The 26765-nt window shown below is 33.0% G+C and overlaps 1 protein-coding gene across 7 annotated transcripts in view; it reads left to right on the forward strand.

Annotated features, from left to right (window-relative positions):
* The window catches only part of LOC130892327 (high affinity cAMP-specific and IBMX-insensitive 3',5'-cyclic phosphodiesterase 8), a 52241-nt gene that overhangs the window by 19375 nt on the left and 6101 nt on the right, over positions 1–26765 (forward strand). For 5 of the 7 annotated variants that reach the window (XM_057797703.1, XM_057797707.1, XM_057797706.1 and 2 more), the window contains 7 exons: positions 3848–3904; positions 4500–4690; positions 23001–23060; positions 24662–24719; positions 24837–25004; positions 25636–25856; positions 26027–26219. In XM_057797703.1, the coding sequence (XP_057653686.1) occupies positions 3848–3904; positions 4500–4690; positions 23001–23060; positions 24662–24719; positions 24837–25004; positions 25636–25856; positions 26027–26219 (948 nt within the window). Of the gene's footprint in view, positions 1–636; positions 867–3847; positions 3905–4499; positions 4691–23000; positions 23061–24661; positions 24720–24836; positions 25005–25635; positions 25857–26026; positions 26220–26765 lie in introns of all 7 variants that reach the window. The other 2 variants (XM_057797708.1, XM_057797702.1) reach the window with 1 other exon arrangement.

Raw genomic sequence — 26765 nt, forward strand, 5'->3', positions numbered from 1 at the left:
TTTCATTGTATATTAAGAAATTGAGTTTTTATCTGATTAATAACAAAAAGAAACATATAGTTGAAGTATTATATTAAAGTACAAGGAATAAAAGGCTTTCCATTCAAGCAAAAGTTCCAAATTGTTAAAAATATAAATTAGGGAAATTATATATCGTAAGTGATCGATTGGTAGTACTAATTCATGTTTGACAGTTGACTTTTGAAATATTATTTGAATTTAAAAGTTTGTTAAAGTGATTAATTTTAAAGTTAAGTCTACCCGAGGAATTTCTTCACTGTAGATTTGCATAAAACTCAATTTCAATTTAATGTAAATAATATCTTGAAATATGAAATAACTTCATACATGAATAATGCATCGTCAAGTCAGTTGTCAACATTAAATTAAGTAGTACCAACTTACTACAATTAAATCGTTGAAAACAGATAAAATAACTTTTAATTTAGTTAATTAAACATAATTTATGATTCAGTAATTATCAAGTTTGTTTATCTTATCATTATTATTATATTATATTTCGACGTACAATCAAAATACTCAAAACAGGATGTTGATTTCAATAATTTGAATTAACAGAATCAATTAGAATCAATTCGACTAATGAATAATAAACTTTTTCACATTAAACGAAAGAAAGAAAACCCTCTCGAAATTACTGGTGGAAATTCGGTTGTTGTACACCGAAACACGAAATAGAAATTAAGGATTTACCAATAGCTCAAGAAGGTAATGCCTCTATAGACGGAAGATATGAAAGAAGAAAAACGATTCATTTTTATTTAGATGCTTTACCAGATAATTACGCCACACCAAAAACTACCAACAAACCACAAGCTTCTATACTGAAGATGAAGGACGTAAAGGTAAATCAAACACATCTTGATTTGAATATTCATTTACCGTACAGGATGTCCCACGAGTTAAAACTGTCTGTATATAGCAAAATACTTGTGGTAGAATCATGAAAATTTTTATGTTTGGGTTTTCGGATACGATCTTTTTAACTATAATATTTTCAAAGATGGCTGACTTCCGGTTCTACCGGAAGTTGACTGTAACTTTGTTATTTTAAATAGAACATACTGTATATTAATACATTTTTGAAATGTACGTAAAATTTTAGTACACTTTTGTCTAAAAACTTTTTTCGAAAAGTACATACTTTTTGAGTTGTTGAGTTTTTTGTAAAAAATTTGACCATTGCAGACTCTTATAAATTATTTTTTTGGGATAATACCCTTAAAGATATGAAAATGGTTTCTATTTAGTTGTTTTTAGCAAGGTCAAACGAATTTGAATCTATGTTAAAAAATTGTTCATTTGATACAGGGTGTGTATAAAAAGTGTTCAAAGTTTAACTTAATAAATATCAAATTTCTTCATTTTTTTAAATAGAACGCACTGTATATTAATACATTTTTGAAATCTACGTAAAATTTTAGTATACTTTTGTCTAAAAACTTTTTTGGAAAAGTACATACTTTTTGAGTTATTGAGTTTTTTGTAAAAAATTTGACCATTGCAGACTCTTATAAATTATTTTTTTGTGATAATACCCTTAAAGATATGAAAATGGTTTCTATTTAGTTGTTTTTAGCAAGGTCAGACGTATTTGAATCTATGTTGAAAAATTGTTTATTTTATACAGGGTGTATATAAAAAGTGTTCAAAGTTTAACTTCATAAATATCAAATTTCTTCATTTTTTTAAATAGAACGCGCTGTATATTAATACATTTTTGAAATCTACGTAAAATTTTAGTATACTTTTGTCTAAAAACTTTTTTGGAAAAGTACATACTTTTTGAGTTATTGAGTTTTTTGTAAAAAATTTGACCATTGCAGACCCTTATAAATTATTTTTTTACGATGATACCCTTAAAGATACAAGAATGGTTTATATTGGGTTGTTTATAGTAAGGTCAGACGTATTTAAACCTATATTGAAAAAGTGTTCATTTGATACAGGGTGTGTATAAAAAGTGTTCAAAGTTTAACTTAATAAATATCAAATTTCTTCATTTTTTTAAATAGAACGCACTGTATATTAATACATTTTTGAAATCTACGTAAAATTTTAGTATACTTTTGTCTAAAAACTTTTTTGGAAAAGTACATACTTTTTGAGTTATTGAGTTTTTTGTAAAAAATTTTACCGTTGCAGACCCTTATAAATTATTTTTTTACGAAAATATCCTTAAAGATATGAAAATAGTTTCTATTTAGTTGTTTTTAGCAAGGTCAGATCTATTTGAATCTATGTTGAAAAATTGTTCATTTTATACAGGGTGTATATAAAAAGTGTTCAAAGTTTAACTTCATAAATATCAAATTTCTTCATTTTTTTCAACAGAACCACCCGGTTTTTTCTATTTTAATACATTTAGGGGCTAAAAATAAGGCAAATTCATGTAAACTTTCCTACACCTAAACCATAACCACGACCAAACTCGCATGTTTTTAAAAGAATCATCAACATCCTCTGCAACTCTAAACAATTACAGAAAACATTCAATATCTGGATAACGGTAAGGCTTAGGTATAGGAAATTATTCATGAATTTGCCTTATTTTTAACCCCTGAATGCATAAAAATAGAAAAAACCGGGTGGTTCCATTTAAAAAAACAACGAAATTTGATATTTATGAAGTTAAACTTTGAACACTTTTTGTATATTCCCTGTATAAAATGAAACATTTTTCAACATAGATTCAAATACGTCTGACCTTGCTAAAAGCAACCGAATAGAAACTATTTTCATATCTCTAAGGGTATTATCACAAAAAAATAATTTATAAGTGTCTGCAACGGTAAAATTTTTTACAAAAAAATGAATAACTCAAGAATTATATATTTTTCGAAAAAAGTTTTCAGACAAAAGTATACTAAAATTTCACGTAGATTTCAAAAATGTATTAATATACAGTATGTTCTATATAAAATAACAAAGTTACAGTCGACTTCCGGTAGAACCGGAAGTCGGCCATCTTTGAAAATATTTTAGTTAAAAAGATCGTATGCGAAAACCTAAACGTAGAAATTTTCATGATCCTACTATAAGTATTTTGCTATATATACAGATAGTTTTAACTCGTCATGGGACATCCTGTATAATAAGGTGTTCCGGGACTTGATGTAAACACTTCTTGTGAATGGAAAACGTGAAAATAACGCTGTGACATAAAAAAATTTTTCATACGACCCCTCGTTTCTCATTTATAATAAACATTTAAAAAACAAATAATTTTAAACTACTATCTGAAGGCAGGGGCGGCTTAAGCCCCATGGTTAATAATACGCAACTTTTAAAAAGACAACCTGTACAATTTAAAGAGAGCAAAAATTATTTTTTAACAAAAATTTATGGTTCAAAAGCGTTCGCCATAAAGAGACATTTTGAAAAAAATTAACATAAATTGTAATTTATTTACAGGAGGTATCAAAATACAATGAAACATAAAAATTTTTGATAATTCAATCACACAATACCACAAATTGCAATGTATACAATTGAAAATGCCGAAAATTTCGTTTTAATATACAAGGTGTTACCAATAAAGTTTTCCAATAGTTTAAACTTTTTGGGGAAATTTCTTGGACACGTCGATTTGTATTCGCGAACGCAGAGTGTGTCACGTGACTGTCATCATCAAATAAAAACAAAATAATAAAGAAAAAGCGCCAAACCATTTTACAAAATTGATCTTTGCAACGTTGGAAATGAATAATTATGATGAACTAATCGTTACAATTTTCATGCGTAATTCCCTTTATACGTCGTTAATTTTTTATCTGTTTATCTAATGATAATTTCCTCATTTTTTTTTTTTTTTTTTTGATTACAGAGAAGTTTCCACGAAAATAAATTAGGACAAATTTCACCACCCACAAATAGATTAAAGGTAATCAAATTTTTTAATCTTAAAAATAATTTATACAAATATTTCACGTAGATGGTACTAAAAGTACTAAATTGTTGTTTACTATGTCGTCGAAGTAACTACGGTTGATTTTTACTTGATTATTTGAAGTTGACGTGACGATTCGATTCTAGCGACTCTTATAACACGGAAATGGTGATTCTTAGAAAAAAAACCATCAGGACCTTTTTTGTAAAGAATTTCAAGATCTACAACTTTGATTTGAGGTTTTTTTTTGATAAAACTCACCGTTTTCGAGAAAAAACCCCAAACTTCAACTCTCCACCAATATTTGACTTTCCGAGAATTTAACCATCATCTTTACGATGTGTGGCTATCAAATAACGAGACTTGGTACGAATTAATCTTCTCGACCCAATTCCAGATCTTCTTTTAATTTTTCAACGAAATTTGGGCGAAATATTTTGGTCAGTGTCAAATGTGTTATACCTAGTCCAGGACGGGCTTTAGGCGCGCGGTCTCGTTATTTAATAGACAGACCTCGTACGTCTAATAGATAAAAGACGTTTTTTTGGTTTACTCGTTATAAAATAAACAAGTTTTTCGATATTTCTAGATATTAACAGTTTTTTCGACGTTGGATCAAGTTGGGGAAACGATTTTAAAGGCGGCCGAAAAATTGAATTTCGACGTGTCTCTGTCGAATTCGGATTTGACGGCTTTGGAGGAATACCAACAGAAATTACACGATTTAGTTATTATAGATACGAGGTTATCGAAAACAATCAATTACGACACTTTATGTCGGTAAGTAAATTGACGAATTTTCGTTTTTGTTTTTTAATGTTGAATTCGTCGGATCGATGGGAACAAAATGGAAACTCACAAAAGCTTTCAAACACCGAAATTCGGGGGTAATATCGGGAAATAATCGATAATATTTCGATTATGAAGTTTGACGTCAATATTCAAGTGAAATCGGACCCGGAATTTCTGCTCTAGTGCTACACTAACCATCGAAATCGATCTATTGAAGTGACAGTGACAATTGACGTTCAGTGAACAGCTCCGATTCGCCGGAAACGCGATTGCATTTGGAAAATACCAAAATTACGTGAATTTGGACTGCCGTGAGTTATACGATAAGTCCGAGGGATGATTTTTTATCTTTTAAAGTGTTAGAGAACGAGGCGCTCAAAAAATAATCAAAAACACAGTCGACACCGTAACATTTTTACAGTTTTCGAAGACTTTATTGATGTGCTAAGTCCTTGTAGGATGTAAATGGGAAAATCCTACTAGTACGTTAGATTTGGTGGTTTTAAGGTCTCCAGGACTTTGCGTTGCTGGCGAGACGGAGCTTGGAACCACTTTTGATGTATACAGGGTTGTATTTAACTCGATTTGGTACAAAACTATCGTTGTTTGAATCAGTTAAGCAATCAGCAACTTCCCTGTCCCGTTAAACTAATTCAGTGTGAAAAAATATACGTTGTAGTCCTCCAGGACTATTTTCATTCCTTAAATTTCATTATTTCCACTGGAACTTGTTGCTTTCGAACTTTATTTCCTTTTCCAAGGATATGCGATTCGTCCTCGTCGAAATTTTTCATTTTTTTATAATATTTTCGTTATTTTTTTAGTTCCACATGATTTCGACGTCCTTTCCAATCCTCCAGGACTATTTTCATTCCTTAAATTTCATTATTTCCACTGAACTTGATCCCGTCGAACTTTATTTCCTTTTCCGAGGATATGCGATTCGTCCTCGTCGAAATTTTTCATTTTTTTATAATATTTTCGTTATTTTTTAACTTCCACATGGTTTCGACGTCCTTTCCAATCCTCCAGGACTATTTTCATTCCTTAAATTTCATTATTCCCACGGAACTTGATCCCGTCGAACTTTATTTCCTTTTCCGAGGATATGCGATTCGTCCTCGTCGAAATTTTTCATTTTTTTATAATATTTTCGTTATTTTTTAACTTCCACATGGTTTCGACGTCCTTTCCAATCCTCCAGGACTATTTTCATTCCTTAAATTTCATTATTCCCACGGAACTTGATCCCGTCGAACTTTATTTCCTTTTCCGAGGATACGCGATTCGTCCTCGTCGAAATTTTTCATTTTTTTATAATATTTTCGTTATTTTTTTAGTTCCACATGATTTCGACGTCCTTTCCAATCCTCCAGGACTATTTTCATTCCTTAAATTTCATTATTCCCACGGAACTTGATCCCGTCGAACTTTTTATTTCCTTTTCCGAGGATATTCGATTCGTCCTCGTCGAAATTTTTCATTTTTTTATAATATTTTCGTTATTTTTTTAGTTCCACATGATTTCGACGTCCTTTCCAATCCTCCAGGACTATTTTCATTCCTTAAATTTCATTATTCCCACTGAACTTGATCCCGTCGAACTTTATTTCCTTTTCCGAGGATATTCGATTCGTCCTCGTCGAAATTTTTCATTTTTTTATAATATTTTCGTTATTTTTTTAGTTCCACATGATTTCGACGTCCTTTCCAATCCTCCAGGACTATTTTCATTCCTTAAATTTCATTATTCCCACTGAACTTGATCCCGTCGAACTTTATTTCCTTTTCCGAGGATATTCGATTCGTCCTCGTCGAAATTTTTCATTTTTTTATAATATTTTCGTTATTTTTTTAGTTCCACATGATTTCGACGTCCTTTCCAATCCTCCAGGACTATTTTCATTCCTTAAATTTCATTATTTCCACTGAACTTGATCCCGTCGAACTTTATTTCCTTTTCCGAGGATATTCGATTCGTCCTCGTCGAAATTTTTCATTTTTTTATAATATTTTCGTTATTTTTTTAGTTCCACATGATTTCGACGTCCTTTCCAATCCTCCAGGACTATTTTCATTCCTTAAATTTCATTATTCCCACTGAACTTGATCCCGTCGAACTTTATTTCCTTTTCCGAGGATATTCGATTCGTCCTCGTCGAAATTTTTCATTTTTTTATAATATTTTCGTTATTTTTTTAGTTCCACATGATTTCGACGTCCTTTCCAATCCTCCAGGACTATTTTCATTCCTTAAATTTCATTATTTCCACTGAACTTGATCCCGTCGAACTTTATTTCCTTTTCCGAGGATATTCGATTCGTCCTCGTCGAAATTTTTCATTTTTTTATAATATTTTCGTTATTTTTTTAGTTCCACATGATTTCGACGTCCTTTCCAATCCTCCAGGACTATTTTCATTCCTTAAATTTCATTATTTCCACTGAACTTGATCCCGTCGAACTTTATTTCCTTTTCCGAGGATATTCGATTCGTCCTCGTCGAAATTTTTCATTTTTTTATAATATTTTCGTTATTTTTTTAGTTCCACATGATTTCGACGTCCTTTCCAATCCTCCAGGACTATTTTCATTCCTTAAATTTCATTATTCCCACTGAACTTGATCCCGTCGAACTTTATTTCCTTTTCCGAGGATATTCGATTCGTCCTCGTCGAAATTTTTCATTTTTTTATAATATTTTCGTTATTTTTTTAGTTCCACATGATTTCGACGTCCTTTCCAATCCTCCAGGACTATTTTCATTCCTTAAATTTCATTATTTCCACTGAACTTGATCCCGTCGAACTTTATTTCCTTTTCCGAGGATATTCGATTCGTCCTCGTCGAAATTTTTCATTTTTTTATAATATTTTCGTTATTTTTTTAGTTCCACATGATTTCGACGTCCTTTCCAATCCTCCAGGACTATTTTCATTCCTTAAATTTCATTATTTCCACTGAACTTGATCCCGTCGAACTTTATTTCCTTTTCCGAGGATATTCGATTCGTCCTCGTCGAAATTTTTCATTTTTTTATAATATTTTCGTTATTTTTTTAGTTCCACATGATTTCGACGTCCTTTCCAATCCTCCAGGACTATTTTCATTCCTTAAATTTCATTATTCCCACGGAACTTGATCCCGTCGAACTTTTTATTTCCTTTTCCGAGGATATTCGATTCGTCCTCGTCGAAATTTTCCATTTTTTTATAATATTTTCGTTATTTTTTTAGTTCCACATGATTTCGACGTCCTTTCCAATCCTCCAGGACTATTTTCATTCCTTAAATTTCATTATTCCCACGGAACTTGATCCCGTCGAACTTTTTATTTCCTTTTCCGAGGATATTCGATTCGTCCTCGTCGAAATTTTTCATTTTTTTATAATATTTTCGTTATTTTTTAACTTCCACATGATTTCGACGTCCTTTCCAATCCTCCAGGACTATTTTCATTCCTTAAATTTCATTATTCCCACGGAACTTGATCCCGTCGAACTTTTTATTTCCTTTTCCGAGGATATTCGATTCGTCCTCGTCGAAATTTTTCATTTTTTTATAATATTTTCGTTATTTTTTTAGTTCCACATGATTTCGACGTCCTTTCCAATCCTCCAGGACTATTTTCATTCCTTAAATTTCATTATTCCCACGGAACTTGATCCCGTCGAACTTTATTTCCTTTTCCGAGGATATTCGATTCGTCCTCGTCGAAATTTTTCATTTTTTTATAATATTTTCGTTATTTTTTTAGTTCCACATGATTTCGACGTCCTTTCCAATCCTCCAGGACTATTTTCATTCCTTAAATTTCATTATTCCCACGGAACTTGATCCCGTCGAACTTTTTATTTCCTTTTCCGAGGATATTCGATTCGTCCTCGACGAAATTTTTCATTTTTTTATAATATTTTCGTTATTTTTTTAGTTCCACATGATTTCGACGTCCTTTCCAATCCTCCAGGACTATTTTCATTCCTTAAATTTCATTATTCCCACGGAACTTGATCCCGTCGAACTTTTTATTTCCTTTTCCGAGGATATTCGATTCGTCCTCGTCGAAATTTTTCATTTTTTTATAATATTTTCGTTATTTTTTTAGTTCCACATGATTTCGACGTCCTTTCCAATCCTCCAGGACTATTTTCATTCCTTAAATTTCATTATTCCCACGGAACTTGATCCCGTCGAACTTTTTATTTCCTTTTCCGAGGATATTCGATTCGTCCTCGACGAAATTTTTCATTTTTTTATAATATTTTCGTTATTTTTTTAGTTCCACATGATTTCGACGTCCTTTCCAATCCTCCAGGACTATTTTCATTCCTTAAATTTCATTATTCCCACGGAACTTGATCCCGTCGAACTTTATTTCCTTTTCCGAGGATATTCGATTCGTCCTCGTCGAAATTTTTCATTTTTTTATAATATTTTCGTTATTTTTTTAGTTCCACATGATTTCTACGTCCTTTCCAATCCTCCAGGACTATTTTCATTCCTTAAATTTCATTATTCCCACGGAACTTGATCCCGTCGAACTTTATTTCCTTTTCCGAGGATATTCGATTCGTCCTCGTCGAAATTTTTCATTTTTTTATAATATTTTCGTTATTTTTTTAGTTCCACATGATTTCGACGTCCTTTCCAATCCTCCAGGACTATTTTCATTCCTTAAATTTCATTATTCCCACGGAACTTGATCCCGTCGAACTTTATTTCCTTTTCCGAGGATATTCGATTCGTCCTCGTCGAAATTTTTCATTTTTTTATAATATTTTCGTTATTTTTTTAGTTCCACATGATTTCGACGTCCTTTCCAATCCTCCAGGACTATTTTCATTCCTTAAATTTCATTATTCCCACGGAACTTGATCCCGTCGAACTTTATTTCCTTTTCCGAGGATATTCGATTCGTCCTCGTCGAAATTTTTCATTTTTTTATAATATTTTCGTTATTTTTTTAGTTCCACATGATTTCTACGTCCTTTCCAATCCTCCAGGACTATTTTCATTCCTTAAATTTCATTATTCCCACGGAACTTGATCCCGTCGAACTTTATTTCCTTTTCCGAGGATATTCGATTCGTCCTCGTCGAAATTTTTCATTTTTTTATAATATTTTCGTTATTTTTTTAGTTCCACATGATTTCGACGTCCTTTCCAATCCTCCAGGACTATTTTCATTCCTTAAATTTCATTATTCCCACGGAACTTGATCCCGTCGAACTTTATTTCCTTTTCCGAGGATATTCGATTCGTCCTCGTCGAAATTTTTCATTTTTTTATAATATTTTCGTTATTTTTTTAGTTCCACATGATTTCGACGTCCTTTCCAATCCTCCAGGACTATTTTCATTCCTTAAATTTCATTATTCCCACGGAACTTGATCCCGTCGAACTTTATTTCCTTTTCCGAGGATATTCGATTCGTCCTCGTCGAAATTTTTCATTTTTTTATAATATTTTCGTTATTTTTTTAGTTCCACATGATTTCTACGTCCTTTCCAATCCTCCAGGACTATTTTCATTCCTTAAATTTCATTATTCCCACGGAACTTGATCCCGTCGAACTTTATTTCCTTTTCCGAGGATATTCGATTCGTCCTCGTCGAAATTTTTCATTTTTTTATAATATTTTCGTTATTTTTTAACTTCCACATGATTTCGACGTCCTTTCCAATCCTCCAGGACTATTTTCATTCCTTAAATTTCATTATTCCCACGGAACTTGATCCCGTCGAACTTTTTATTTCCTTTTCCGAGGATATTCGATTCGTCCTCGTCGAAATTTTTCATTTTTTTATAATATTTTCGTTATTTTTTTAGTTCCACATGATTTCGACGTCCTTTCCAATCCTCCAGGACTATTTTCATTCCTTAAATTTCATTATTCCCACGGAACTTGATCCCGTCGAACTTTATTTCCTTTTCCGAGGATATTCGATTCGTCCTCGTCGAAATTTTTCATTTTTTTATAATATTTTCGTTATTTTTTTAGTTCCACATGATTTCGACGTCCTTTCCAATCCTCCAGGACTATTTTCATTCCTTAAATTTCATTATTCCCACGGAACTTGATCCCGTCGAACTTTTTATTTCCTTTTCCGAGGATATTCGATTCGTCCTCGACGAAATTTTTCATTTTTTTATAATATTTTCGTTATTTTTTTAGTTCCACATGATTTCGACGTCCTTTCCAATCCTCCAGGACTATTTTCATTCCTTAAATTTCATTATTCCCACGGAACTTGATCCCGTCGAACTTTATTTCCTTTTCCGAGGATATTCGATTCGTCCTCGTCGAAATTTTTCATTTTTTTATAATATTTTCGTTATTTTTTTAGTTCCACATGATTTCTACGTCCTTTCCAATCCTCCAGGACTATTTTCATTCCTTAAATTTCATTATTCCCACGGAACTTGATCCCGTCGAACTTTATTTCCTTTTCCGAGGATATTCGATTCGTCCTCGTCGAAATTTTTCATTTTTTTATAATATTTTCGTTATTTTTTTAGTTCCACATGATTTCGACGTCCTTTCCAATCCTCCAGGACTATTTTCATTCCTTAAATTTCATTATTCCCACGGAACTTGATCCCGTCGAACTTTTTATTTCCTTTTCCGAGGATATTCGATTCGTCCTCGTCGAAATTTTTCATTTTTTTATAATATTTTCGTTATTTTTTTAGTTCCACATGATTTCGACGTCCTTTCCAATCCTCCAGGACTATTTTCATTCCTTAAATTTCATTATTCCCACGGAACTTGATCCCGTCGAACTTTTTATTTCCTTTTCCGAGGATATTCGATTCGTCCTCGACGAAATTTTTCATTTTTTTATAATATTTTCGTTATTTTTTTAGTTCCACATGATTTCGACGTCCTTTCCAATCCTCCAGGACTATTTTCATTCCTTAAATTTCATTATTCCCACGGAACTTGATCCCGTCGAACTTTATTTCCTTTTCCGAGGATATTCGATTCGTCCTCGTCGAAATTTTTCATTTTTTTATAATATTTTCGTTATTTTTTTAGTTCCACATGATTTCTACGTCCTTTCCAATCCTCCAGGACTATTTTCATTCCTTAAATTTCATTATTCCCACGGAACTTGATCCCGTCGAACTTTATTTCCTTTTCCGAGGATATTCGATTCGTCCTCGTCGAAATTTTTCATTTTTTTATAATATTTTCGTTATTTTTTTAGTTCCACATGATTTCGACGTCCTTTCCAATCCTCCAGGACTATTTTCATTCCTTAAATTTCATTATTCCCACGGAACTTGATCCCGTCGAACTTTATTTCCTTTTCCGAGGATATTCGATTCGTCCTCGTCGAAATTTTTCATTTTTTTATAATATTTTCGTTATTTTTTTAGTTCCACATGATTTCGACGTCCTTTCCAATCCTCCAGGACTATTTTCATTCCTTAAATTTCATTATTTCCACTGAACTTGATCCCGTCGAACTTTATTTCCTTTTCCGAGGATATTCGATTCGTCCTCGTCGAAATTTTTCATTTTTTTATAATATTTTCGTTATTTTTTTAGTTTCACATGATTTCGACGTCCTTTCCAATCCTCCAGGACTATTTTCATTCCTTAAATTTCATTATTTCCACTGAACTTGATCCCGTCGAACTTTTTATTTCCTTTTCCGAGGATATTCGATTCGTCCTCGTCGAAATTTTTCATTTTTTTATAATATTTTCGTTATTTTTTTAGTTTCACATGATTTCGACGTCCTTTCCAATCCTCCAGGACTATTTTCATTCCTTAAATTTCATTATTCCCACTGAACTTGATCCCGTCGAACTTTATTTCCTTTTCCGAGGATATTCGATTCGTCCTCGTCGAAATTTTTCATTTTTTTATAATATTTTCGTTATTTTTTAACTTCCACATGATTTCGACGTCCTTTCCAATCCTCCAGGACTATTTTCATTCCTTAAATTTCATTATTCCCACGGAACTTGATCCCGTCGAACTTTATTTCCTTTTCCGAGGATATTCGATTCGTCCTCGTCGAAATTTTTCATTTTTTCATAATATTTTCGTTATTTTTTTAGTTCCACATGATTTCGACGTCCTTTCCAATCCTCCAGGACTATTTTCATTCCTTAAATTTCATTATTCCCACGGAACTTGATCCCGTCGAACTTTATTTCCTTTTCCGAGGATATTCGATTCGTCCTCGTCGAAATTTTTCATTTTTTTATAATATTTCCGTTATTTTTTAACTTCCACATGATTTCGACGTCCTTTCCAATCCTCCAGGACTATTTTCATTCCTTAAATTTCATTATTCCCACGGAACTTGATCCCGTCGAACTTTTTATTTCCTTTTCCGAGGATATTCGATTCGTCCTCGTCGAAATTTTTCATTTTTTTATAATATTTTCGTTATTTTTTTAGTTCCACATGATTTCGACGTCCTTTCCAATCCTCCAGGACTATTTTCATTCCTTAAATTTCATTATTCCCACGGAACTTGATCCCGTCGAACTTTATTTCCTTTTCCGAGGATATTCGATTCGTCCTCGTCGAAATTTTTCATTTTTTTATAATATTTTCGTTATTTTTTTAGTTCCACATGATTTCGACGTCCTTTCCAATCCTCCAGGACTATTTTCATTCCTTAAATTTCATTATTCCCACGGAACTTGATCCCGTCGAACTTTATTTCCTTTTCCGAGGATATTCGATTCGTCCTCGTCGAAATTTTTCATTTTTTTATAATATTTTCGTTATTTTTTTAGTTCCACATGATTTCGACGTCCTTTCCAATCCTCCAGGACTATTTTCATTCCTTAAATTTCATTATTCCCACGGAACTTGATCCCGTCGAACTTTTTATTTCCTTTTCCGAGGATATTCGATTCGTCCTCGACGAAATTTTTCATTTTTTTATAATATTTTCGTTATTTTTTTAGTTCCACATGATTTCGACGTCCTTTCCAATCCTCCAGGACTATTTTCATTCCTTAAATTTCATTATTCCCACGGAACTTGATCCCGTCGAACTTTTTATTTCCTTTTCCGAGGATATTCGATTCGTCCTCGACGAAATTTTTCATTTTTTTATAATATTTTCGTTATTTTTTTAGTTCCACATGATTTCGACGTCCTTTCCAATCCTCCAGGACTATTTTCATTCCTTAAATTTCATTATTCCCACGGAACTTGATCCCGTCGAACTTTATTTCCTTTTCCGAGGATATTCGATTCGTCCTCGTCGAAATTTTTCATTTTTTTATAATATTTTCGTTATTTTTTTAGTTCCACATGATTTCGACGTCCTTTCCAATCCTCCAGGACTATTTTCATTCCTTAAATTTCATTATTCCCACGGAACTTGATCCCGTCGAACTTTTTATTTCCTTTTCCGAGGATATTCGATTCGTCCTCGACGAAATTTTTCATTTTTTTATAATATTTTCGTTATTTTTTTAACTTCCACATGATTTCGACGTCCTTTCCAATCCTCCAGGACTATTTTCATTCCTTAAATTTCATTATTCCCACTGAACTTGATCCCGTCGAACTTTTTATTTCCTTTTCCGAGGATATTCGATTCGTCCTCGTCGAAATTTTTCATTTTTTTATAATATTTTCGTTATTTTTTTAGTTCCACATGATTTCGACGTCCTTTCCAATCCTCCAGGACTATTTTCATTCCTTAAATTTCATTATTCCCACGGAACTTGATCCCGTCGAACTTTTTATTTCCTTTTCCGAGGATATTCGATTCGTCCTCGACGAAATTTTTCATTTTTTTATAATATTTTCGTTATTTTTTTAACTTCCACATGATTTCGACGTCCTTTCCAATCCTCCAGGACTATTTTCATTCCTTAAATTTCATTATTCCCACTGAACTTGATCCCGTCGAACTTTTTATTTCCTTTTCCGAGGATATTCGATTCGTCCTCGTCGAAATTTTTCATTTTTTTATAATATTTTCGTTATTTTTTTAGTTCCACATGATTTCGACGTCCTTTCCAATCCTCCAGGACTATTTTCATTCCTTAAATTTCATTATTCCCACGGAACTTGATCCCGTCGAACTTTTTATTTCCTTTTCCGAGGATATTCGATTCGTCCTCGTCGAAATTTTTCATTTTTTTATAATATTTTCGTTATTTTTTTAGTTCCACATGATTTCGACGTCCTTTCCAATCCTCCAGGACTATTTTCATTCCTTAAATTTCATTATTCCCACGGAACTTGATCCCGTCGAACTTTTTATTTCCTTTTCCGAGGATATTCGATTCGTCCTCGTCGAAATTTTTCATTTTTTTATAATATTTTCGTTATTTTTTTAGTTCCACATGATTTCGACGTCCTTTCCAATCCTCCAGGACTATTTTCATTCCTTAAATTTCATTATTCCCACTGAACTTGATCCCGTCGAACTTTATTTCCTTTTCCGAGGATATTCGATTCGTCCTCGTCGAAATTTTTCATTTTTTTATAATATTTTCGTTATTTTTTTAGTTCCACATGATTTCGACGTCCTTTCCAATCCTCCAGGACTATTTTCATTCCTTAAATTTCATTATTCCCACGGAACTTGATCCCGTCGAACTTTTTATTTCCTTTTCCGAGGATATTCGATTCGTCCTCGTCGAAATTTTTCATTTTTTTATAATATTTTCGTTATTTTTTTAGTTCCACATGATTTCGACGTCCTTTCCAATCCTCCAGGACTATTTTCATTCCTTAAATTTCATTATTCCCACGGAACTTGATCCCGTCGAACTTTTTATTTCCTTTTCCGAGGATATTCGATTCGTCCTCGTCGAAATTTTTCATTTTTTTATAATATTTTCGTTATTTTTTTAGTTCCACATGATTTCGACGTCCTTTCCAATCCTCCAGGACTATTTTCATTCCTTAAATTTCATTATTCCCACGGAACTTGATCCCGTCGAACTTTTTATTTCCTTTTCCGAGGATATTCGATTCGTCCTCGTCGAAATTTTTCATTTTTTTATAATATTTTCGTTATTTTTTTAGTTCCACATGATTTCGACGTCCTTTCCAATCCTCCAGGACTATTTTCATTCCTTAAATTTCATTATTCCCACGGAACTTGATCCCGTCGAACTTTTTATTTCCTTTTCCGAGGATATTCGATTCGTCCTCGTCGAAATTTTTCATTTTTTTATAATATTTTCGTTATTTTTTTAGTTCCACATGATTTCGACGTCCTTTCCAATCCTCCAGGACTATTTTCATTCCTTAAATTTCATTATTCCCACGGAACTTGATCCCGTCGAACTTTTTATTTCCTTTTCCGAGGATATTCGATTCGTCCTCGTCGAAATTTTTCATTTTTTTATAATATTTTCGTTATTTTTTTAGTTCCACATGATTTCGACGTCCTTTCCAATCCTCCAGGACTATTTTCATTCCTTAAATTTCATTATTCCCACGGAACTTGATCCCGTCGAACTTTTTATTTCCTTTTCCGAGGATATTCGATTCGTCCTCGTCGAAATTTTTCATTTTTTTATAATATTTTCGTTATTTTTTTAGTTCCACATGATTTCGACGTCCTTTCCAATCCTCCAGGACTATTTTCATTCCTTAAATTTCATTATTCCCACGGAACTTGATCCCGTCGAACTTTTTATTTCCTTTTCCGAGGATATTCGATTCGTCCTCGTCGAAATTTTTCATTTTTTTATAATATTTTCGTTATTTTTTTAGTTCCACATGATTTCGACGTCCTTTCCAATCCTCCAGGACTATTTTCATTCCTTAAATTTCATTATTCCCACGGAACTTGATCCCGTCGAACTTTTTATTTCCTTTTCCGAGGATATTCGATTCGTCCTCGTCGAAATTTTTCATTTTTTTATAATATTTTCGTTATTTTTTTAGTTCCACATGATTTCGACGTCCTTTCCAATCCTCCAGGACTATTTTCATTCCTTAAATTTCATTATTCCCACGGAACTTGATCCCGTCGAACTTTTTATTTCCTTTTCCGAGGATATTCGATTCGTCCTCGTCGAAATTTTTCATTTTTTTATAATATTTTCGTTATTTTTTTAGTTCCACATGATTTCGACGTCCTTTCCAATCCTCCAGGACTATTTTCATTCCTTAAATTTCATTATTCCCACGGAACTTGATCCCGTCGAACTTTTTATTTCCTTTTCCGAGGATATTCGATTCGTCCTCGTCGAAATTTTTCATTTTTTTATAATATTTTCGTTATTTTTTTAGTTCCACATGATTTCGACGTCCTTTCCAATCCTCCAGGACTATTTTCATTCCTTAAATTTCATTATTCCCACGGAACTTGATCCCGTCGAACTTTTTATTTCCTTTTCCGAGGATATTCGATTCGTCCTCGACGAAATTTTTCATTTTTTTATAATATTTTCGTTATTTTTTTAGTTCCACATGATTTCGACGTCCTTTCCAATCCTCCAGGACTATTTTCATTCCTTAAATTTCATTATTCCCACGGAACTTGATCCCGTCGAACTTTATTTCCTTTTCCGAGGATATTCGATTCGTCCTCGTCGAAATTTTTCATTTTTTTATAATATTTTCGTTATTTTTTTAGTTCCACATGATTTCGACGTCCTTTCCAATCCTCCAGGACTATTTTCATTCCTTAAATTTCATTATTCCCACGGAACTTGATCCCGTCGAACTTTATTTCCTTTTCCGAGGATATTCGATTCGTCCTCGTCGAAATTTTTCATTTTTTTATAATATTTTCGTTATTTTTTTAGTTCCACATGATTTCGACGTCCTTTCCAATCCTCCAGGACTATTTTCATTCCTTAAATTTCATTATTCCCACGGAACTTGATCCCGTCGAACTTTATTTCCTTTTCCGAGGATATTCGATTCGTCCTCGTCGAAATTTTTCATTTTTTTATAATATTTTCGTTATTTTTTTAGTTCCACATGATTTCGACGTCCTTTCCAATCCTCCAGGACTATTTTCATTCCTTAAATTTCATTATTCCCACGGAACTTGATCCCGTCGAACTTTATTTCCTTTTCCGAGGATATTCGATTCGTCCTCGTCGAAATTTTTCATTTTTTTATAATATTTTCGTTATTTTTTTAGTTCCACATGATTTCTACGTCCTTTCCAATCCTCCAGGACTATTTTCATTCCTTAAATTTCATTATTCCCACGGAACTTGATCCCGTCGAACTTTATTTCCTTTTCCGAGGATATTCGATTCGTCCTCGTCGAAATTTTTCATTTTTTTATAATATTTTCGTTATTTTTTTAGTTCCACATGATTTCGACGTCCTTTCCAATCCTCCAGGACTATTTTCATTCCTTAAATTTCATTATTCCCACGGAACTTGATCCCGTCGAACTTTATTTCCTTTTCCGAGGATATTCGATTCGTCCTCGTCGAAATTTTTCATTTTTTTATAATATTTTCGTTATTTTTTTAGTTCCACATGATTTCGACGTCCTTTCCAATCCTCCAGGACTATTTTCATTCCTTAAATTTCATTATTCCCACGGAACTTGATCCCGTCGAACTTTATTTCCTTTTCCGAGGATATTCGATTCGTCCTCGTCGAAATTTTTCATTTTTTTATAATATTTTCGTTATTTTTTTAGTTCCACATGATTTCTACGTCCTTTCCAATCCTCCAGGACTATTTTCATTCCTTAAATTTCATTATTCCCACGGAACTTGATCCCGTCGAACTTTATTTCCTTTTCCGAGGATATTCGATTCGTCCTCGTCGAAATTTTTCATTTTTTTATAATATTTTCGTTATTTTTTAACTTCCACATGATTTCGACGTCCTTTCCAATCCTCCAGGACTATTTTCATTCCTTAAATTTCATTATTCCCACGGAACTTGATCCCGTCGAACTTTTTATTTCCTTTTCCGAGGATATTCGATTCGTCCTCGTCGAAATTTTTCATTTTTTTATAATATTTTCGTTATTTTTTTAGTTCCACATGATTTCGACGTCCTTTCCAATCCTCCAGGACTATTTTCATTCCTTAAATTTCATTATTCCCACGGAACTTGATCCCGTCGAACTTTATTTCCTTTTCCGAGGATATTCGATTCGTCCTCGTCGAAATTTTTCATTTTTTTATAATATTTTCGTTATTTTTTTAGTTCCACATGATTTCGACGTCCTTTCCAATCCTCCAGGACTATTTTCATTCCTTAAATTTCATTATTCCCACGGAACTTGATCCCGTCGAACTTTTTATTTCCTTTTCCGAGGATATTCGATTCGTCCTCGACGAAATTTTTCATTTTTTTATAATATTTTCGTTATTTTTTTAGTTCCACATGATTTCGACGTCCTTTCCAATCCTCCAGGACTATTTTCATTCCTTAAATTTCATTATTCCCACGGAACTTGATCCCGTCGAACTTTATTTCCTTTTCCGAGGATATTCGATTCGTCCTCGTCGAAATTTTTCATTTTTTTATAATATTTTCGTTATTTTTTTAGTTCCACATGATTTCTACGTCCTTTCCAATCCTCCAGGACTATTTTCATTCCTTAAATTTCATTATTCCCACGGAACTTGATCCCGTCGAACTTTATTTCCTTTTCCGAGGATATTCGATTCGTCCTCGTCGAAATTTTTCATTTTTTTATAATATTTTCGTTATTTTTTTAGTTCCACATGATTTCGACGTCCTTTCCAATCCTCCAGGACTATTTTCATTCCTTAAATTTCATTATTCCCACGGAACTTGATCCCGTCGAACTTTTTATTTCCTTTTCCGAGGATATTCGATTCGTCCTCGTCGAAATTTTTCATTTTTTTATAATATTTTCGTTATTTTTTTAGTTCCACATGATTTCGACGTCCTTTCCAATCCTCCAGGACTATTTTCATTCCTTAAATTTCATTATTCCCACGGAACTTGATCCCGTCGAACTTTTTATTTCCTTTTCCGAGGATATTCGATTCGTCCTCGTCGAAATTTTTCATTTTTTTATAATATTTTCGTTATTTTTTTAGTTCCACATGATTTCGACGTCCTTTCCAATCCTCCAGGACTATTTTCATTCCTTAAATTTCATTATTCCCACTGAACTTGATCCCGTCGAACTTTTTATTTCCTTTTCCGAGGATATTCGATTCGTCCTCGTCGAAATTTTTCATTTTTTTATAATATTTTCGTTATTTTTTTAGTTCCACATGATTTCGACGTCCTTTCCAATCCTCCAGGACTATTTTCATTCCTTAAATTTCATTATTCCCACGGAACTTGATCCCGTCGAACTTTTTATTTCCTTTTCCGAGGATATTCGATTCGTCCTCGTCGAAATTTTTCATTTTTTTATAATATTTTCGTTATTTTTTTAGTTCCACATGATTTCGACGTCCTTTCCAATCCTCCAGGACTATTTTCATTCCTTAAATTTCATTATTCCCACGGAACTTGATCCCGTCGAACTTTTTATTTCCTTTTCCGAGGATATTCGATTCGTCCTCGTCGAAATTTTTCATTTTTTTATAATATTTTCGTTATTTTTTTAGTTCCACATGATTTCGACGTCCTTTCCAATCCTCCAGGACTATTTTCATTCCTTAAATTTCATTATTCCCACTGAACTTGATCCCGTCGAACTTTATTTCCTTTTCCGAGGATATTCGATTCGTCCTCGTCGAAATTTTTCATTTTTTTATAATATTTTCGTTATTTTTTTAGTTCCACATGATTTCGACGTCCTTTCCAATCCTCCAGGACTATTTTCATTCCTTAAATTTCATTATTCCCACGGAACTTGATCCCGTCGAACTTTTTATTTCCTTTTCCGAGGATATTCGATTCGTCCTCGTCGAAATTTTTCATTTTTTTATAATATTTTCGTTATTTTTTTAGTTCCACATGATTTCGACGTCCTTTCCAATCCTCCAGGACTATTTTCATTCCTTAAATTTCATTATTCCCACGGAACTTGATCCCGTCGAACTTTTTATTTCCTTTTCCGAGGATATTCGATTCGTCCTCGTCGAAATTTTTCATTTTTTTATAATATTTTCGTTATTTTTTTAGTTCCACATGATTTCGACGTCCTTTCCAATCCTCCAGGACTATTTTCATTCCTTAAATTTCATTATTCCCACGGAACTTGATCCCGTCGAACTTTTTATTTCCTTTTCCGAGGATATTCGATTCGTCCTCGTCGAAATTTTTCATTTTTTTATAATATTTTCGTTATTTTTTTAGTTCCACATGATTTCGACGTCCTTTCCAATCCTCCAGGACTATTTTCATTCCTTAAATTTCATTATTCCCACGGAACTTGATCCCGTCGAACTTTTTATTTCCTTTTCCGAGGATATTCGATTCGTCCTCGTCGAAATTTTCCATTTTTTTATAATATTTTCGTTATTTTTTTAGTTCCACATGATTTCGACGTCCTTTCCAATCCTCCAGGACTATTTTCATTCCTTAAATTTCATTATTCCCACGGAACTTGATCCCGTCGAACTTTTTATTTCCTTTTCCGAGGATATTCGATTCGTCCTCGTCGAAATTTTCCATTTTTTTATAATATTTTCGTTATTTTTTTAGTTCCACATGATTTCGACGTCCTTTCCAATCCTCCAGGACTATTTTCATTCCTTAAATTTCATTATTCCCACGGAACTTGATCCCGTCGAACTTTTTATTTCCTTTTCCGAGGATATTCGATTCGTCCTCGTCGAAATTTTTCATTTTTTTATAATATTTTCGTTATTTTTTTAGTTCCACATGATTTCGACGTCCTTTCCAATCCTCCAGGACTATTTTCATTCCTTAAATTTCATTATTCCCACTGAACTTGATCCCGTCGAACTTTATTTCCTTTTCCGAGGATATTCGATTCGTCCTCGTCGAAATTTTTCATTTTTTTATAATATTTTCGTTATTTTTTTAGTTCCACATGATTTCGACGTCCTTTCCAATCCTCCAGGACTATTTTCATTCCTTAAATTTCATTATTCCCACTTAACTTGATCCCGTCGAACTTTATTTCAGTAAAAACTTCGATTATACATAATAATTTTCGTTTGTTGAAAATTTTCACGCTACGATTCCGCTCGACGTTTTGACTTGTTGCTTCCGTATTGATTAATCCTTTTTGTATCCTTTCGGCTCGGTCCCGAGCCTGGATAAACTTCACCCCACATACACCCGAATACATTCCACGGAAACGTTCGTAATCACACAAAGTAAATTCCAAGCAACAGGTTCCATTTTATTCCAGAAAACGGAATCGAAAATAGGTGGAAAAATAAAAAATTTTTTCATATAAATCATCAAAAAGTTTTTCGGATTTTTATAAAAACCTCTAGTGGATGATAAAAACTCGATTATATTTTTCGAAATTTAGAAATTGGATCATTTTACGCAAAACGCCCTTTATATCGAATAAACCCCGTCGTCCTTAAGGATATCTGGTGATAAGGATCCCTCCTAATTGGAATTAACCACAAACTAATAATAATTAAACCCCCTCGGAAACCGAGTCCTTCCAAATCCCCGCTCGACGTTCGCTCGTCAGGATATTCCGAGATTGAATCGACCGCAGGATACATTAGTACAAATCCTTATAAAGGAATATCGATTTATGAATATCCTGCAAGGACAAGTTTCCCAGCGATTTTCCATAAGTTCGATCTTCATTGCTGGAAAATCGTTAATCGCCAATAAATAATCCAACGGGGGCTAAATCTGGTTAATATGGTGTACGATTCAAACTTTAATTCATCAATTTTGGGTCGGGTACTTCTGGAAAATCGTTTTTCCCGGCACTGGTTTGTGATTTTCCTTCTGGATCATAAAAATCATACTGTCGTTAATTAAACTATAAAAATAAGTGAAAATTCATATCGGGGATCGTTATTGGAGCGATTGCCGAAGGGAATTACCCCTTGGGGAAATGGATATTGCGAAATTTTTCTCCCTCGTTCGATTTCCCAAAGTATAACGCCGTTTGGGGTGACGACTCAAAGTTAATTAGGTCTTGTGTAGTAAATGAAAGTTTTTTCCATACTTCGGATGGTAATAAGATGAAAAAATATACGAGGATAGTCCCGGAAAACTATTTTTTTAAAACCTTTACAACCATCTTGCACAAAATCCGAATTTTTGGTTGTTTGGTCCGACCATTGCGCTGTTGGACTTCGCAAATCGTACGGTCTCGTCGAAACTTACCTACCGAATATTTAACTATCAGTTTCACCCTGGTTAGAAAATATTTTAGATCGAACCTGGTAGTTTTGAAGTGAACGCAAAAATTGAAATTTTCTATTCTTCGCAGGTCTATAAGAAATACGAGGGGAAATCAACACACTGTAGTTGTGGCACTTGTTAAAAAAAGGTAATTAATTTGTTTTTTTTTTTTTCAAATTTGTTTTTTTCGGTAATGAAAAGGCTGACGAAGTTTTCGGACTTGTCGTAAACTTGTTGGACTAAAGTCCGAAATGGTGTACCAAAACTATGATCTGAATGTTTGTTTGGTGGTTAACAACCTACGTTTCGAAATTTTTTATAATTTATCTTCCTGGGAAGTGGGAAACAACCCCCAAAAAAAATCTACTAAATCGGAATTTCCGTATAAAAAAAAATTATTTTGTATCGATAATTTAATAACGTTTTTTGGAAAAAGTTTTCCGAAAAAAATTATTTTTCACGCCGATTTTACTAGTCGAAATTTGAACGTATCGGTAAGAACGAACAGGACCGGCTCGAGGACCGTATTTATAATAATTATCCCCCGAAAAAAATCTACTAAATCGAAATTTCCGAAATAAAAAAAAAAAAAATTTGTATCGATTATTTAATAACGTTTTTTGGAAAAAATTTCCCGAAAAAAAATTATTTTTCACGCCGATTTTACTAGTCGAAATTTGAACGTATTAGTAAGAACGAACAGGACCGGCTCGAGGACCGTATTTATAATAATTATCCCCCAAAAAAAATCTACTAAATCGAAATTTCCGAAATAAAAAAAAAAAAAAATTTTGTATCGATTATTTAATAACGTTTTTTGGAAAAAGTTTTCCGAAAAAAATTATTTTTCACGCCGATTTTACTAGTCGAAATTCGACGTATCGGTAAGAACGAACAGGACCGGCTCGAGGACCGTATTTATAATAATTATCCCCCGAAAAAAATCTACTAAATCGAAATTTCCGAAATAAAAAAAAAAAAAATTTGTATCGATTATTTAATAACGTTTTTTGAAAAAAGTTTTCCGAAAAAAATTATTTTTCACGCCGATTTTACTAGTCGAAATTCGACGTATCGGTAAGAACGAACAGGACCGGCTCGAGGACCGTATTTATAATAATTATCCCCCAAAAAAAATCTACTAAATCGAAATTTCCGAAATAAAAAAAAAAAAAATTTGTATCGATAATTTAATAACGTTTTTTGGAAAAAATTTCCCGAAAAAAAATTATTTTTCACGCCGATTTTACTAGTCGAAATTCGACGTATTGGTAAGAACGAACAGGACCGGCTCGAGGACCGTATTTATAATAATTATCCCCCGAAAAAAATCTACTAAATCGAAATTTCCGAAATAAAAAAAAAAAAAATTTGTATCGATAATTTAATAACGTTTTTTGGAAAAAATTTCCCGAAAAAAAATTATTTTTCACGCCGATTTTACTAGTCGAAATTTGAACGTATCGGTAAGAACGAACAGGACCGGCTCGAGGACCGTATTTATAATAATTATCCCCCAAAAAAAATCTACTAAATCGAAATTTCCGAAATAAAAAAAAAAAAAATTTGTATCGATAATTTAATAACGTTTTTTGGAAAAAGTTTTCTGAAAAAAAATTATTTTTCACGCCGATTTTACTAGTCGAAATTTGAACGTATCGGTAAGAACGAACAGGACCGGCTCGAGGACCGTATTTATAATAATTTAATTTCAATATATAAAATACGTAGTTTCACTATTTATTTTAGCGTATACGAAAAGGACGACAATACGATAGGGTCCCTATTAGATTCCGGATACAACAGGGTGAGTACAATAAATCGAAATTTGTTTATTTCGTTTAATAAAAATTTCGAAAAAACCGCGCGCGGTTTCGTTATTTAATAACCACACCTCGTATATTCAATATCCGGTTTTTTCCAGTGTATGGTAGAAACGACAAACGTAGCAGCTTGTGTAAACGAATTAATTTTATTAAGACACAGCGACATTCGACCCTTAGCCCAACATACCACCACTCAGGGTCTTTATTCGGCTCTTGATAAATGTAGGGACCTAGTTATCGTCACCGACGATACTTACAAACTACAGGTATACCAATAAATAACTTTCAAACAATTTTTTATCGATTTCCGGGTTATACAGGGTGTTCCAACTTATTAAATTCAGTATTTTGTTTAAATTGATGTCGATATCGAAGAATCGGGACACTCCGTATAATCCGGAAGTGGATAATGTGAAAATTCGTTTAAAAACAAAGAATTTTCCTCAACAAAATTTTTTTATAACTCTTACAGTTTTTGAGAAAAGTGTAATAGTTACTTTACGTTCGACACCCTGTATTATAACCGTCAAATTTTTCGTTTTGGTCACGGTGCTCAAAAAAAAATGCGTATTAAACCACGTGATATGTTTTTTTGAACATATATCACATCCCAAAACTTTGTACGATGTTTTTTTTTTGGACAAAACGTTTTTAATTCGATTTTTGCCTCGCCGAGTTCATAACTTGGACAATTTGCTGGAAATTACGACGGTTCAATCGGAAAAAAAACCTTCTAAATCACCGGCGTACCAAAACGTAACTAAAATAGTCCAAACGACGCTTTTTGCCAAAAATTAATTCTCCGCGCACATAACAAAAACTGTACGCGTTATAAATACTAGTAAAAAACTGAACCGGTCGCGAAAACACGGCAGGGGTTATTAATAAACTTTTCAGTATATCAACCGAGCTTGCGAAAAACAACTCGGTGTTAGACAAGAGGAGATACTAGGAAAAACCCTTCAAGATCAAATAGCATCCGATCCGATCCAGATAAATTCGATGGCTTCGTCTTTGCTGCGAGGCAAGGAATGGAGCGGTCCTGTGACCTTGAAAAAGAAACCGTTGGATAACGTATTATCGTCCTGCAAAGCTGTTCCTTTCGCTAGTGTCGGAAGGTACGTCGCCGGATTCATTATACGTTCGTTGTGCGGGTTCTGGAACGTATTTCGATATTTGGATGCTGCGGTTAGACGTGACGATAAGGATAGTACAACGTCACTTCCGTTCCAGAATCCGTAACGTGTTCCGAATTAAGTTCGATGTATTTAAATTTGTTTAATTTTAGACTACCGACGCATTTCATACTCGTGTTCGATTTAAATCCCACCGATCACTTGTGTACGTTGACTCAATCTAGAGGTAGCATACATTCGATTAGGAGAGGTTCCAATGACGTACGTAGCGTTGGAAGCGATTTTCTACGACGTACCTCGTTGGCTAAATTAAATTCTTTACCTTTAGAAGCACCAATTACAAAAGTAAGTACGTTAAATTGAATTTTTTTCCAAAATTTTTGTTGGTTCGTGTACTTCTAGGCCCACCCTCGTATATAAATCCCACTGTGTGTGTGTATATGTTATTTGTACGTGTCTTTTAATGTGTTGTCACGTATCTTTAATTTTTTTTATTAAAAAAAAAACAGTCTCTATACAAAATCTAAATATTTAAATTATAATTTGAAACGGTGTTTATACAACAGGAGTAAATTACATTCTGAAAATTGACTAATGTGTAATATTACTAAGAGTTGTCAGATTTATTGTACGTCGTTTACGATTAACACTATATGAATAATTAATTACTTCATGAAATTTAATCAATTATTATTTCTATAATTATTTAAAACAGAATATCGAAAAGTAAGTCTAAAATGACATTAATTCATTTTAGATTCTTCAAAATTTTAAAATTGTTACTCTATTTCATAAAATGAACGTAACTAGACAATAGGAGAAAATTTACAACATGGCAACGATGTATAACATCTGTCATGTTATTACGAACTTATTGTTAAAGACTTTAAC

Source organism: Diorhabda carinulata, chromosome 4, assembly GCF_026250575.1.
Source record: "Diorhabda carinulata isolate Delta chromosome 4, icDioCari1.1, whole genome shotgun sequence".
Classification (NCBI taxonomy): domain Eukaryota; kingdom Metazoa; phylum Arthropoda; class Insecta; order Coleoptera; family Chrysomelidae; genus Diorhabda; species Diorhabda carinulata.